The sequence below is a fragment of the Cornus florida genome, unplaced genomic scaffold (genome assembly GCF_030987335.1).
Source record: "Cornus florida cultivar Cherokee Brave unplaced genomic scaffold, ASM3098733v1 CherokeeBrave_3.0.0_Hap2_Chr03, whole genome shotgun sequence".
Lineage (NCBI taxonomy): Eukaryota > Viridiplantae > Streptophyta > Magnoliopsida > Cornales > Cornaceae > Cornus > Cornus florida.
In genome coordinates, this window is record NW_026775573.1 from 25,170,227 (window position 1) to 25,187,318 (window position 17,092).

Below are 17,092 nucleotides of genomic sequence, written 5' to 3' on the forward strand. Positions count from 1 at the left end.
AAAACTCACCATATATTTCAAACAAAGTGACACTTTTAAGGTTTTAGAATTTATAGGATTAGTAATTAAGAAAAAAAGAGAGAAAAATCCAACATAAGAATACTAAAGATCTGACCTTAATCACTCGCACAACGGGTTGTTTGATGTGAGTTAACTGACTGGACTGTTAGAGTTGCACTACATAATCAATCGAATCTGATATCAGTTGTTGTGGCGGAAACACAAAATAAACAACACTGTTCAAAGAATAAACAAGCAATCACGAAGAATAAAAAAAATCACACACAAGAACACAAGATATGCATGGTTCACCCAAATCTTAGGGCTACGTCCATGGAGCACACCGAACAAAATCACTATGAAAAAGATGAAGAATTACAAGGAGAATTCTTTCTCAATCTCTCTTAATTGCTCTCTCTTGTATTGACACAAATTTATCTCTAATTTTCACTCCTATTTATGGAGTCCCAAACTTGTCCTACAAGAACTTGCCTTTTGTATAATCCAAACCAATAAGAAAATTAAATTAGATCAGGAAACTGAATTTTCCTTAAACCAATAAGGAAGTCAAATCAGATTAGGAAACTGAATTTTACCTAACAGATTAGGAAACTGAATTTTCTTAAAATTCAGTACTTTTGAAGTTTCCATATAATTAAATCTTCCTAAAAATCTTCCACCTAATCAGACTCCACAAAACCACAACAATCTCCCATTTGGAGTCTAGAGCACTTGTAAACCCATTCCATCTTCTTCTCATGCATGTCCCATACATGTTGGTGCGCTTCTTTCTGTCTTCAAGCTAGAAGACCAACTGAAGTTGCGCACAACTTCAGTTTCTCCATGGTCATTGTCTTGGTCAATATGTCAGCCGGATTCTTAGTACCAAGTATTTTCTCAAGTGTCAACACCCCATCTTCTAACAAAGATCTGATAAAGTGATACCGAAGTCCTATATGCTTGGTCCTTAAATGAAATGTTGAATTCTTTGCCAGATGTATCGTATTTTGACTATCACTGTGCAAAACATTCTTCACCTGTTCGAATCCCAACTCTGTTAACAAACCTTGTAACCAAATCAACTCCTTCCTGGCCTCTGTCATCGCCACATACTCTGCCTCTATAGTAGATAATACTACAATCCTCTGTATTTGCGAAACCCAACTAACTGCAGTTGTACCCACCATGAATACATACCCGGTAGTACTTCTTCTGTGGTCCATCTCGCCAGCAAAGTCTGAATCTACATAGCTATGTAGCTTCACTTCACCCCTTTTGAAACATAGGCATCTGTCTATGGTACCCATAGATATCTCAATATCCACTTTATTGCTTCCCAGTGTAGCTTGCCTGGATCCTTCATGAACCTGCTTACTACTACCACTGCATATGTAATGTCTGGTCTTGTGCACACCATAGCATACATCAAACTTCCAATGGCTGAGGCAAATGGAATTTTAGCCATGAAGTTTTTCTCATCCTCTGTCTTCGGACACTGATCTTGAGGTAAGCGAAAGTGATAAGCTAAGGTTGTACTCACCACCTTAGCACTATTCATGTTGAACCTCTTCAGAACCCATTCAACTTACTCAGTCTGAGACAACTGCAAAATACCTTTATGTTTGTCTCTGCTAACCCTCATCCCAAAAATTTGCTTCGCTGCACCAAGATCCTTCATCTCGAATTCACTAGACAACTGTTTCTTCAATTTGCTAATTTCTTCAAAATCAGAACCTGCCACTAACATGTCATCAACATAAAGTAGAAGGATAATGAAACTTGACTTGAACCTCTTAAAGTAGCAGCAATGGTCAGCATTGCACTTGTTATAGCCATGTCGCTTCATAAAACCATCAAACTTCTTGTATCACTGCCTCGGGGCTTGCTTCAAACTATATAAGCTTTTCTTCAACTTACATACTAGTTTTTCTTTCCTTTGACTGAGAAACCCTCCGGTTGTTGCATGTAAATCTCCTCCTCAAGGTCACCATGGAGGAAAGTAGTTTTGACATCTAACTGCTCAAGGTGCAACCCCTCTGCTGCAACAATGCTAAGAACTGAGCGAATGGTACTCAGTTTCACAGTCGGGGAAAACATGTCTATGTAGTCAATGCCTTACTTTTGTTGAAAGCCTTTGACCACCATTCTCACTTTGTATCTCTTGGAACCATTATGTTCCTCTTTTACCCTGTACACCCATTTGTTGTGAAGAGCTTTCTTCCCCATGGGCAACTTGGCTAGTTCCCATGTTTTGTTGGACATAAGGGACTTCATCTCATCTTCTGTTGCAAGCTCCCACTTGCTAGTATCTTCAACCTAACATGCTTCATCATAGCATTCAGGCTTACCATCATCTGTGAGCAACATATAATCCAAATATTTCCTATTCGGTACATGAGGTCACGTAGACCTTTTAGGTGCACGCATAGGAGTTGGAATCTGCGGTGAACTATGTTCTATAAGTTCTGGCCAAGAACCCTCATCTGTCTATTCCGTGTCAACGCTCTCTGGATCATCTTCCAACTCAATAAACTCAGGCTTACTCTGTACAGGACTAGTTAACTGTGCTGCATCTCTATCCTTGTACATCACCTTCTCGTTGAAAATCACATCTCTAATTCTGATAATTTTCTTGTTCTGATTATCCCAGAGTCGATAACCAAACTTATCTCTGCCATACCCAATAAAGATGCATTTTAGTGACTTAGGGTCGAGGTTTCCCCTAGCATGGTCACTAATATACGCATATGCAATACAACCAAAAACTTTCAACCATGAAAGATTTACCTCTTTGCCACTCCATACCTCTTCTGGTATTCGATACTCCAAAGGCACTGATGGTCCACGATTTATTAGGTAGGATGCTATATTGACCATTTCTGCCTAAAACTGTTTGGGTAGACCTGAATGTATGCGTATGCTTTTGGCTCTTTTTGTCAATGTTCGGTTCATCCGTTCTACCACCCCATTCTGCTGTGGGGTCCTTGCATAGTCCTCTCTAATCTGATCCCATTATCAAAACAGAACTTCTTGAACCCAGTGTCTTTATACTTACCACCATTGTCTGATCTCAACCTTTTGATCTTCAAACCTGTCTCATTCTCCACCATGGCCTTCGACTTCTTGAACACATCAAATACCTCAGATTTGTGCTTCAAAAAATAAACCCATACCTTCCTCGTGTGATCATCAATGAAAGTCACGAAGTAGAATTTTCCGCCAATGGATGAAACAGTGGTTGGCCCACAAACGTCTATGTGAACTAGCTCAAGTTTCTCCTTTCTGAGATCTCTGCCACTCTTCTTGAAACTGACCCTCTTCTGCTTGCCCATCATGTAACTATCATAGAAGTCAATATCAATTGCCCGTATGTCTGGTAGTTTTCCCTTTAAGTGCATAATTTTGAGCTCCCTTTCACTCATGTGACCTAGTCTCTGGTGCCAAAGGTTGTGATCTTCTCTATTTTCTGGAACTGCTATAGACCCACAAACACTGGTAGTTATGTAGAGAGTGCCAGATTTCTTACCACGTGCAATGGTTATAGTGCCTCTGGAAACTTTCCACGAGTCTCCATTAAAGGTTGTAACAAAACCTTCACCTGACAATTGTTTTACCGAAATCAGATTCTTCCTCAAGTCAGGGATGTGTCTCACATCCTTTAACTTCCAAGCTGATCCATTCAACTTGATTTGCACTTCACCCTTGCCAATGACACTGCAAGGCTGGTCATCACCAAGATACACCTTACCAAGGTTACTCGGTTCATAGCTATTAAATAGCTCTTTGTTTGAGGTGCCATGAAACAATGCGCCAGAATTTAAAACCCATGACTCCGCCTTGCTCTCCAAAAAGCATATCAATGCATCATTTAATTCTTTTAAGACAAAGTTTGCTTCAATTTTTCTTTCGATTCCCTTCGTTGGAAGTCTACAATCAACACGGTAATGTCCCTTCTTTCTACAATTCCAACACTCAACGTCACTGAGATCTATGGAATTCCTGAAATTTTGAGACTGTGTCCTTCCATTCCTTAACTTGGATCTGCCTCTGTTTACATTACTGTTGCCCTTCTTTTTGTTTGAACCCTTGCCTCTGCTTTCAACATTCAACGCCGAACCACTGGTGGAAACCCCTGTTGTTTGCTTTCTAATTTTTTCAGTCAGAATCATGCTCACAACTTCATCAAACTTCAACTTGGGCTTCCCTGCAGAGCTACTGATCGCTGTAACTATGCCACTCCAACTCTTCGGTAACTGCCTTAGAATTAGCAGTGCTCGGACCTCGTCTTTGAAGTCGATATCAATACTCCAATAGCCCAATTATCTCGTTGAACGCATTTAGATGTTCGTTGAACTTACCACCTTCGACCATCTTCATGTTGAACAACTTCTTAATCAAGTGCACCTTGTTCGCTGCAGAAGGCTATTCATACATACTAGAAAGGGCTGCCATGAGGGACTTTGTCATCTTCTCGTTCTTAATATTGAAGGCAACTGACTTTGACAATGTCAATCTAACGATGCCAAGGGCCTTCCTTTCAAGTAATTCCCATTCTGCATCCTTTGTATCCTCTGGTTTCTCTCCCAAAGGTTGATACAGATTTTTCTGAAACAAGAGGTCTTCAATTTGAATCTTCCAGAAACTGAAGTTTGTGCCATCGAACTTCTCGATCATGGATGTGGATGTCTTATCTTCTGATGCCATTACTCCCACTCGAACGGACAGATCTGATCGAAAGACTTTTGGAATTTCGTCAAACACCTTCTGTGCCCTAGGTTCTCAACCAAAGGCTTTAATACCAGTTGTTAGAGTTACATTACACAATCAACCGGATTTGATATCAGTTGTTGTAGCGAAAACGTAAAATAAACAACACTGTTCAAGGAATAAACAAGCAATCATGAAGAATAAAAAAAATCACACACAAGAACACAAGATATACATGGTTCACCCAAATCTTAGGGCTACATCCATGGAGCACACCAAACAAAATCACTATGAAAAAGATGAAGAATTACAAGGAGAATTCTCTCTCAATCTATCAATTGCTCTATCTTGTATTGGCACAAATTTATCTCTAATTTTCACTCCTATTTATAGAGTCCCAAACTTGTCCTACAAGAACTTGCCTTTTGTAGAATTCAAAACCAATAAGGAAATTAAATCAGATCAGGAAACTGAATGTTCCTTAAACCAATAAGGAAGTCAAATCAAATTAGGAAACTGAATTTTCCCTAACAGATTAGGAAATTGAATTTTCCTAAAATTCAGTACTCTTGAAGTTTGCATATAATTAAATCTTTCTAAAAATCTTCCACCTAATCAGACTCCACAAAACCACAACATGGACAATTGGTATTGTCCACAGCCAACGAACACTTATTGGTTAGGGGCATTTTCTGCTCTCTGGAAATGATGTCGTGTAAAGCAGTATAATGGTACGGTAATAAACAACTTCAAGAAATAGGAGAGTATTTTAGGGTTCATGAGGAAAGAGGGTCAAATTATTGCTCTCTGGAGACGGCGTCGTGTTGAGGTAGTACAAATATATTAAACAGCTTGAGGGTAGGAGAGTAATTTAGGGTTCATCAGGAAAGAGGGTTTTAGGAAAGGAGATCCGAATTTACGACAAAATCTCCTCAGAAGAACAAGACCATAATAGGTGAGTCATTTCCAACACTATCCATGTTTAATTTCTTATTCAAATCTTTCCCTTATTTGAGGTGTGTTGTATCAACTTCACCTACCCAGAAACTGCATTTTCTTCAACACTGCCCTTTATCTTCATCATCATCTTCATCTTCTCTCAAATCCATACCCGGCACTTCAAATCAACACTCATTCATAGTCGATTACCTAATAAAATCATGTGGGTTTCCACCAAAAAAGGCTCTCTCGTCCTCCAAGTGCATGAACTTTGAAACTCTAGACAAACCCGACTCTATTCTCACACTCTTCAGAAACCATGGATTTACCGAAACCCAGATCTCAGTGCTCATCAGAAAACTCCCTCTGGTACTCGTGCTGGATCTCGATAAAACCCTTTTGCCCAAAATCGAAATTTTCCAATCTAAAGGTGTTTCAACCGAAGACATTATCAAAATACTCTCTGCAGCACCAGGTGTTTTCAGAAGAAGTTTGGAAAACCAAATCATCCCAACGTACAATTTTTTCAAGGCATTGCTGAAGACCGAAGAAAAAACTATTGTCGTTATTAAACGCTTTGCTGGGATTTTGTTGTATGATGATCTTCACATATATATAGAACCCAATATTGAAGCTCTGAGAGAAATAGGTGTGCCCAAATCGAATATTGTGGTTCTCTTTACAAAAAAACCTCAAGCTTTCACGGCTATTGCTGATAGGTTTAAAAAGATTGTGAAGGAAGTAAAGAAAATGGGTTTTAACCCTACAACAATGATGTTTGGTGCAGCAATTCATGCACTGATGGCAATGAGTAAATCAACTTGGGAAAAGAAGGTAGAGGTTTATAAGAAGTGGAGTTTATCTGAGGATGAGATTTTGGTGGCTTTTGGGAAGAATCCAAGGTTTATGATGGTATCAGAGGATAATATTATGGGGATAATGAATTTTTTTGTCAATAAAATGGGTTGGGAGTCTTCGATTGTTGTGAGGAGGCCAGTGCTTGCTTCCCTGAGCTTGGAGAAGAGGATCATTCCAAGGTGTTTGGTTTGTGAAATTTTGTTGTTGAAAGGTCTGATTAAAAAGGATTTTGGCTTGGATTGGTTCTTGGAGTCTCCTGAAAGTTATTTCCTAAAGAATTTTGTGAAAAAATATGAGGAAGAAGCTCCTGAGCCTTTGAAGTTATATCAGGAGAAGTTGAATCTTTCAAAATAACATGGATATGGGAAAACGAGGAACAGAGTGGACTTTGTAAGGTCGTACATCTCTGGGTAGTGAATATGCTTTTGTTTGAAATACAACATGGCAATCAATTCACATTCATTAATCTCTGAGCAAATTTGAGTTCTTTGCTTTACTTCCGGCAATTGAAACTTGAAGCTTAACAACATGGTGAATTGAATTCTGATCTAGGAAACTTTTGTAGTAGAGGCTTGGTTTGATTATACCATTGTCTGTTTATTTGGGAGATCAGTGTCGGTGATCTTTGTTTTGTTTGACATATAGTTTTTGGAACTAGTTTAATTTGGTAAATTAATGATTTTTTATCCAGCAACTGTTATCTTCCTCTTCGGTTGGAGGATAAATAATTGAGATTATAGTAAAACTATTCTGTTATGCAATGGTGACATTGTTGGTTCAATTCTTGATTCTGTCCATATACCATTTCCCTCTATTTCTGTATTGAGAACTTTCATCAAGTTTGGACATGGTGTTCAGTTTGTCCAGGATAATTTCAGTTATACACCCTTTTCGTTTCTTGTTAATTTTTCACTTTGGTTGGTGTTGACAGCACAAACACATTACTCTACTGTGCTTACCCTACTTGCTCTCATTTCCACCCTTTTCTCTCACACCACAACCTTTTCAAATTAGGTCTTTATGAACATTTTGTGACTCTAATTTGATTTTTTTGGCAACTATTTATTCGATTTTGTTACAAAATGCTTAGAGATTTTGTGCAGCACCAATATTGCTTTCATTAATCATGCACGCATTTAGCTGAATGATTTATTACTTTTTGTGCCACTCTGACTCGATGAGATCTTCTTAATCTTTTAATTTGAAGCATAGATAAACTCAATAACAGTCATGTTACTAGAAGAATGGTAATTTAATTCAGTTCTGCTTAAATATAACAATTTTTGTTCCCAATTCCCTTAGGAACTTCTGTGGGTTTTCATAATAATCTGCACATAGCTATTCTTCTTGTTCATGTTAACGGACCTCTAGACATGCATGATTATACAGTTTATTTCAGTGTAGTTTTAGATGTTGCCATTTTAGGCGTGAGGCCACCACAACCTAATAATCACACTTCAAAACCCATTATGATTGCACCTTTTACAATCACTAAATTTCTGGTTTGTACTTGATGTATATTTCTATTCGTTGATAACAAGACTGATGTTTTTGTTATTTCTTTTACAGGTCCCTTAGATAGCACTTTATGGGGTTGAGTAACTATTGATAATGAAATAGTTTTGAAATGTTTCTGGAAAAAAACAAGAACATGAATTCAACAATTTGGCCCTACAAGCCCTTATTGCTTCATCAATAGTTGTTTCATAAGGTGCATTCTTAGAAATGCTTTAAACTTGGTTTGAATATCACTTGGTTTGTTCTTATATTCTAATGCAGCTTTGCATAACTCTCTAGTGGGTCTTGGGTTGGCTTCTGCTAATTAATAGGCTGGACTTTATGGATAAGATGATGGCTGAGTAGCTAAATGGCAAATTATTATTCCCTCAATTTTTTTCTTTCAGCGATTAGATAAGATTGATTGGCAGAGTCCTTTGTACTTCATGATGTTCTGAATCCGAGTCATTAAATCTAATGTTAGGCATCAAATTTTTTTTTTTTTTGGGGGGGGGGGGGGGGGGAGGGGGGGGGGGGGGGGTTGTGTAAGTCTTCTGGAGGTTGCTACTTTGCCTTTCAAGATATATACTTATGCTTTCCTATTTTTTGTTCATTGAAGTTATTCCTTGCTAAATATTAGGAGACAAATCTTTTTGAAGCCAAGGATACACTGGTTTAAAATTAAAATTGCTTTGGTGGTTGTATTCTGGTCTCTCACCATTATCTCTCTCTCTTGCCATTCTCATAGGGTAATGTTTTTGCTGTGAATTGCAAACTTCTTGCTTTCTATCTTATGTCAAAACAATTAGTGGGAAATTTTCAAGTAGTTTTTCTTGCAGTGGCTAGTTATGGAGGCATGGTGTTGCACTGTTGCAAGTTCATGTAGTGGCTAGACGGAGTTCTCCTGTGGTAGTTATAACCGCCAAGAGGTCACAGTCTTCCATCCGGCTTGGATGAAGTTCCGGCTGGACCTGCAGATTCTTTTGATCAGAATGACTTGACGTGAGTACAGCCTCAGGATCTAAATGGTTTGAAAGGGCAGCTGGAAATGCTGCTCGAGCTGTCTGGAGGATGTCTACCTCTTAAATCGTGTTCCTGCGACGTAAATGGTTTGAAGGGGCAGCTGGAAAAGCTGCTCTAGCTGTTTAGAAGATGTCTGCCTCTTAATCATGTTCGTGCCGATTACTGGAAAATTTCGACATTCAACTTGTGAATCTTCTCAGGAAGATGGCAGACATAATGACTGCAGGGCAATGGCCATGCATAGAAAGTTTGTGTACCTGCAGAACTCGCGAGCCAGCCCAAGTGCTTCTCCATTAGCTCTTTCAAAAAAGGACGAGAAACAGAAGGGGGACTCAGGAAGAATAATTCGATCAGATGAGTTCTCAGATGATGAAAGGGTAGTTGTAGAAGAACATCTGTAAAATTTAGACACCCTTATAAAATGTCCCTATTTTGTATGAATGTTCTCTGGGCTGGACAAAAGTTGAACCTACAAACCAAGCATTTTCTTGTAATATTCTCCTATTGACTGGTTTGTAAATTCATCATTATCATCTTTTCACTTAGGCCATGTTTGGTATGAGTGAATGGAATCAAATGAAGTGGGAATGAAATGCTTTTGTTTCCATTCTTTAGTTTGGTAACTTACTTTAAAGTTAGAATGATGATTTTTGTCCATTCTCAGAGAATGGTGTTTTCCACTTATTCTTTCTACTTTCCAACTAAAGGAATGACCATATTATTCCCACTTTAAAAATAATAATAATAAATAAATGAATAAAAAAAAACATTTAATAAAATGTCGGCTACGTGTATATATATATATATACATATTTATATATGTTTTACAAAAATATAATGTTTTTCTGTGCAACCAAACATGGGAATATCATTCTCATTCCTTTCTCTGATTCATTTTTGTTCGCGCGGTTTTTGTTCCCTACACTGGTCGATGAACTCTTCGCGGGCGTGCCAGAGTATTTGTACAAAATACCCAAAATATGTAATTGAACACCAGCCTATCCCTTTTTCCGATGGCTGACTCTCAGGCGATTGTGTGGGAGAGAGACTAGTAAGAACTCCCAGCAAGGTTCTTTTATGCCTTGTTTGTAGCAAGGACTTTTTAGAGTGTCTAAAGAAATGCAACGGCTGATGAATGTTTGAATGGATGGAATGGCCGAGTGAAGACAGGCGGCAAGAACTTAATCGATCGCCGGCCGAACGTGATGGCGAGAACTTAATCAATCGCCATCAGCCAAACACAATGGCAAGAATTTAATCGATCGCCACTGAAACGTGATAGCAAGAATTTAATCAATTGCCATCAGCCAAGTAATGACAAGAATTCAATCAATTGTCACTACGATTCAATGGCAAGAATTTAATCAATTGCCATTGAATTGAAAGCCTAACTAAAATTGCGTAATTAAAATTGGCATAATTGAAATTGAAAGAAAGTAAATGGCTGAATCGAAATAGTTGACAATGATCTAATCAATTGCCATTAAATTGAAATAAAAAAATTGATAGGAAAATGACGTAGAGTCAATTGAAAACATTTTTAGTTGAAATGCATGTTTTGTGGTGGTGCTGGACGAATTGGAATAGGAATACAATACTTCTATTTATAGAAGTTCTATCTCAACTTATTTTCCTAATTACTTGCTAGAAAATCTCTTTGCTCCTTGATTTTCTTCACTTTATTACTCAAACTAAACCACGTTCCAGTAGTCTTTTGCGTCTCTTCTCTTCTTGCTTCAATAGGAAAGTCCTTGCTGAAATCTCTCCTTGATTCAGTCAAATGCAAGTTGTTGAGAAATATGCTGAAAAGTTGCTGGAAAGTTGCTAACTTTTAGCAACTCCTTTCCTTAAGTTAGGCTGAAACCTTCCCTTAAATGGCTGGAAGACCATTCATAACTTTTGCCCAAATTATCCCTCACGTGACGGCCTCTCCTTTGAATTCCTTATTCCTTTGCAACGAAATTCCTATTTCATAGGAATCTCATTCCAACTAAATCTCTTCTATCCAAACTGAAATAATATATTTGAATTAACTCAAATATTAATTACCAAATTTCAGCAACAACCTTATTGGATAAGGTGGCTAAATTCCAAGATTTTCTCCTCTTGTTTCTCAATTGGCCGACTTTTCTTGAAACCATACTAAACAAGTGTCGGCCCATCACTGGTCCACGTCACCACTGAGGTGGCTGCCAAGTTTTGGTGCCAACAATTTCATTCTCACTTTATTTCATTCAACCACACCAAACTAGCCCTTAGTATTTGTGGTATATGCATTAATCTTCCTCAATCTACGTGATTTTCTTGATGTGTTAATTCTTAAATCTGATGTTTTTAAGCATAATTGTTAAAGATACATATGAATTAGCTTAATGAATTTGCATAAATCACACTTTATCATTATTTTTCAAATGAAAGTGGATTCATGAGGGAACTGAACCCTTCGATGTCGATAATGATAAAGACAGGTTCTTACTGTTTTTTTGTTTTTTGTTTTTTGTTTTTTGTTTTTTTGTTTTTTTGTTTTTTTTTTCCCTCTTCTTTTCTTACTTCTTGGCTGTACAAAATAGATTGGTTCTAACAGATGATCAGTAATATGTTTATTTATTTATTTTACATTAGGCGGTATTACAAGAAACTAAGCGACCATAACTATGAGTATTACATGAAACTAGGCGACCATAACTATGAGTATCACTGGCCGGTCATGACTCAGAGTAACTCCAATTACTACTACTTCTCATTCGGTCTCATCGAGTTGGTTCGACTGATTCCAGTTTAGTTTATTTAGCTTGGAAAATATCCCTATGACAGTACGTAGTTATTTAGGTAGATACCGTAGATGTTCCATTAACATTTAAACAAACTGACCTATATAACCACTTGTAATTGTTCTGATTTCTTGTCATCTGCTGCAACAATGGAATGCTACCTTCCATACAAGCTCCTCGCTCTTTTCCTTCTCCTTTCAACTGCTTTGTCAGCTTCAATGGTGGATGATCGTGCGACCTACATCATCCACATGGACAAATCAACTATGCCCACTCCCTTCTCAGATCATGATAATTGGTAAACGTCGATGCTTTCATCTCTGTCAACGTCTGATCATGGCGTTTCACCAACCCATCTCTACACCTACAACCATGTGTTGGACGGATTCAGTGCAGTGCTATCTCTGTGTATATGTGTATTTTTCAATTGGTTTCTTCAATTCATCACAAATTTAAATGCCAACTACACCAGTATTTGCTTAATTTCTATGAATTTTCTAAAATATTTAAGATGCCTTTCCTCACAATAGAAACTAGGCAATCAAACCAAAATTATAAAAGTGAATGATAAGTTAGCATCCCCATCATATTTTTGTTCTCAAAATTTCATGCTCTGGTTGAAATTCTCTAGAAACTTTCTTTCTTTTTTTTTTTTTTTGGGGGGGGGGGGGGAGGGGTCTACATTACGGTGTTCTAAACCTTATATGAGCCGGGTTAATTGATATAAATACACTATCACTTGCAAATCATGTGCATCACGAATTCCATTATGACACTTTTTTAATTTATGCCAAATTTATTGATGCAGGTTTGCTTGACCAGCGTGTTCTTTATGTGAGTGAAATGTTGGTATAATTGATGCTATCAGATTGAAGATTATCAATCGAGTGAATGGTACTCAACCACCAACTTACACAGGCACACACACATGTAAATCTACTTGATATGACCCTAGTTCATTTAGTTAATCTATTTTTATGATGTTGAGTAACTTGGTGGAAGCTCGCCCGCACATGTGATCAAAAGGTGGATGATCGACCACCCACCCAATTGACCTTCTCTTCGTATTTTCCTTGTGTGTCTTGAGAGTGGTAACAGTATTCCAGCCAGTGTATGTGTGTGTGGGCTACATATGTTTATGATTCCATAGTTGTCTTCTGTTTAAGTCATTTTAGGGAGAATCGATGTACTTTGTGGCTGTAATTGACTTAGTGAATGTGTCACCTACACTAGTGGTTGGGAAGAAATGCTAATTAACGGGAAGTGGGAGGGAGTGTTGAGATAAAATTTAGAATTAGTATTTGTAATTATTTTACATAAAGTGATTGCCCTTATATTCGAATTTGTTCTTTTGTGTTTGTCAATTTAATTTATTACCGTTGTCCCAAGATATATGATAATGTAAAGAGTTCCGGAAAATACCAAAAATTTACTTATGAGCGCTTAATCAGACAAGGTTTTTATGGTGCTTTGGCGCGTAAAATAAAATCATCCCACTAGTGAGCTCCACCCCTTTGATAACATGGATTCTTATGTCTCAATAATATCCGGTGAAATTATGGTTGCTCATGGTTAGTCCTGCTTCGCGTGAGCTGTTTGGTTATTTTTATTCCTCATCAGATCATCTCTCCACTTGTGTTGGTGGTAAATTCATTCTTCCTTGATCTATGTGATTTTCTTGGTCATTTTTAAATATGATGTTTCTAAGAGTAACTGTTAAAGATACATGGAGGTGAATGAAGTTTGCAGAAATTACACCTTACTATTATATTTCAAATGGAAGTCAATTCATGAGGGCATATGCTGTTGGAGGAGGACTGGACCCTTTGATGTCAAGAATGATAAAGACTAGATATCGATAACTTCTTGCTCTTATAACCATTCTGCACCAAACATCTCCTTATCCTTTCCCTCTGTCACGTGGCTCAAAATGTAATGTATGGTGTTAAATGTCCCTGCGATAATATTTTTTTAGCTTGGAAAATGTCTCGTTAACGTGTATACAAACTCAGTTACATAAGCACTTTGTAATTGTTCTGATTTCTAGTGAACTGCAGACACAACACTGCAACAATGGAATGCTATCTTCCATACAAGGTCATCTCTCTCTTCCTTCTCCTTTCAACTGCTTTGTCGGCTTCGATAGGGGATGATCGTGGGACCTACATCATCCACATGGACAAATCAGCTATGCCCACTCCCTTCTCAGATCATGATAATTGGTACACGTCGATGCTTTCATCCCTGTCATCGTCCGATCATGGCGTTTTCCCAACCCATCTCTACACCTACAACCATGTGTTGGATGGCTTCAGTGCAGTGCTATCTCGGTCTCAACTAGATCAGTTAGAGAAGATGCCTGGCCATATTGCCACATACCCTGAGACCTCTGGAAAGCTTCACACTACACATACACCAGAGTTTCTTGGCCTGAAAAAGAGTGCTGGCTTGTGGCCTCAAGCCAATTTTGGCGATGACATGATTATTGGTATAATCGACAGTGGCATCTGGCCAGAAAGTGAGAGTTTCAGAGATGATGGCATGACCCCGGTGCCAGAGAGATGGCGCGGGACATGTGAGTCGGGAGTTAAATTCAACTCTTCTTATTGTAACAAAAAACTCATTGGAGCTCGCTCTTTCAGTAAAGGGATGAAGCAACAAGGGCTAAACATATCAAGAACTGATGACTACGACTCTCCGAGGGACTTCTTAGGACATGGGACTCACACATCGTCAACTGCTGCTGGAAGCCCAGTACAAGGTGCCAATTACTTTGGTTATGCAGAAGGAACAGCAACTGGGGTTGCACCAAAAGCCCGGCTTGCCATGTACAAGGTTGGATTCCTCAACAGCACCTTCAAGTCTTTTGCCACTGACACTTTAGCCGGCATGGACCAAGCCATAGCTGATGGAGTAGATCTCATGTCATTGTCATTGGGATTCAGAGAGACGCCTTTTGATGAAAACCCTATTGCAGTGGGAGCTTTTGCAGCCGTGGAGAAAGGGATTTTTGTGTCTTGTGCAGCTGGGAATGCTGGTCCAAATGGTTTCACCATAGACAATGGAGCTCCTTGGATCACAACTGTTGGTGCTGGGACAATCGATCGCGATTATGCAGCTAAGATGACGCTTGGTGATGAGGTCCTCACTGTTAGTGGAAGATCTGTCTACCCATTAGACTTGTTAGTGTCTCGCGATCCAATATACTTTGGCCAAGGGAATAGAAGCAAAGAACTCTGCGAAGACTATGCTCTTGACCCAAAAGATGTTGCAGGGAAGTTTGTTTTCTGTGACTTCATTGATGAAGATTCAGGAGTCAATATGCGTGAAATAGAAAGGTCCAGAGCTGCTGGAGCAATCTTTGCTACAGACTTCCAAAATTTTCTTGAACTACATGATTTCAATTTGCCATATGTAGCAGTAAACCCAAAAGATGGAGATTTGATCAAAGACTACCTAATCAAAACGGAGAATGCAACTGTTAGCATCAAGTTCAAGATTACAGTGTTGGGTACTAAGCCTGCCCCTATCGTGGCGTCGTTCTCATCACGAGGGCCAGATCGCAAGTCTCCATGGATACTAAAGCCTGATATTTTAGCTCCTGGGGTTGATATTTTAGCTGCATGGGTACCCAATAGAGGAGCTGCACCTATAGGAGACGACTATTTGCTTAGCGATTTTAAACTCCTCTCTGGCACTTCTATGGCTTCTCCCCATGCAGTTGGTGTAGCGGCGCTTCTAAAAACGCTCCACAAGGACTGGAGCCCAGCTGCCGTCCGATCAGCCATGATGACTACCGCTTATGTGATTGATAACGCCAATGGCCCCATCATTGACATGACCACTGGAGTTGCTGGGACTCCACTTGATTATGGGGCAGGACATATTAACCCTGAAAAGGCCATGGATCCTGGTCTTGTTTATGATATAGAGGTTCAGGATTATATCAATTACTTGTGTGGAATGAACTACACGAGCAAACAGATTAAGATCATCACCAAAAGGTCGAATTTCAGCTGTGATCAAGCCAGTCTTGACCTTAATTATCCATCTTTTATTGTTATCCTCAACGACACCAACACTATGAGTTACACCTTTAACCGGGTATTAACAAATGTTGTAGATAGTTCCTCTACTTATCGTGCAGTGGTGAAGGTTCCGTCAGGGATGGAAGTGGTTGTGCAGCCCCTGGTGGTATCCTTTGCTGGAAAGTACAGCAAAGCCGAGTTCAGTATAACGATAAAAGTGACTGTTGAAGATGCTAATCCACAGAGTGATTCCCTAGTGAATTATGGGTATTTAAGCTGGAATGATGTTAACGGGACTCGTATGGTGAGAAGTCCTATTGTTGCTGCCTATGCACCTTAAGTAAGTGGTACATATTGCTGATTGAACGTTTGTATGGGTATTTCTGAAATAATGTTAAGGACACTCATGTCCACATAATTGTTTATTTAAGAGGTATATATAATCAATTATTGTTCCAAGACCTATTAGCCATGTGTCAAATTGCTATTTGTGGGTATTTTATTCTAGTGTTGTGGAATTTTGAGTGGAAGACAACCATTTATCCTCCACACCTACTAGCCATATTGAGAGAAACTTCTCTTGTTTTGGTTGGAAAGCTCAGTTGTTAGAATATGTTATGTATGTGTGTGTGTGTGTGTGTGTGTGTATGTATGTAGAAATTCGTTTCGTGGTTATGAAGAAACATGCATTATATATATGTATGTATGTATACATGAGTTCAGAAATTCTTGTGGTTATGAAGAACCATACTTCAACCAAGGATTTTGTTTTCTATGCTACTATATGTGTATGCATGGCTGTTGATTAAGACATCTGTCCCGGATTAGAAGAATTATTCATCATTATCGATCACACACCATGTCAATTGGTCCCAACATTATCTCAGCATCACCATCTTCATCATTAAATTATTGGACATTTACTTAGTAAATGTATCACTAGCGGCTGGGAAGAAATGGTAATTAACGGGAAGTGGGAGGAGTGTTGAGATAAAATTTAGAATTTGTATTTGTAATTATTTTGCATAAAGTGATTGTTTTTATATTCGAATTTATTCTTTCATGCTTGTCAATTTAATTTATTACCGTTGTCCCAAGATAATATGATAATGTAATGGGTTCCATAAATTACAATTTTTTTTACTTATGATACTTCATTTAATGAGGCTTCAAATAGGTCTTATGGTGGTGCTTAATCGGACAAGGTTTTTGAGGTGCATCCCATGAAACTGTTTTTTATAAGTTCATTGATATCGTATTTTTATAAAG

At 38.4% G+C, this 17,092-nt stretch overlaps 2 protein-coding genes across 2 annotated transcripts; both read left to right on the forward strand.

Moving 5' to 3' along the window:
- The first annotated feature begins 5,910 nt into the window (after positions 1-5,910).
- On the forward strand, positions 5,911-6,858 carry LOC132301301 (uncharacterized). The gene has a single exon (XM_059798567.1). It carries the CDS (start codon positions 5,911-5,913, stop codon positions 6,856-6,858), a length of 948 nt encoding a protein of 315 aa, XP_059654550.1.
- A 6,898-nt stretch (positions 6,859-13,756) lies between these two features.
- Positions 13,757-16,288, forward strand: LOC132299990 (subtilisin-like protease SBT3). Its single transcript, XM_059796912.1, has one exon. The coding sequence runs from the start codon at positions 13,869-13,871 to the stop codon at positions 16,161-16,163; it is 2,295 nt and encodes a 764-aa protein (XP_059652895.1). The 5' UTR covers positions 13,757-13,868; the 3' UTR covers positions 16,164-16,288.
- The last annotated feature ends 804 nt before the right edge of the window (positions 16,289-17,092 follow it).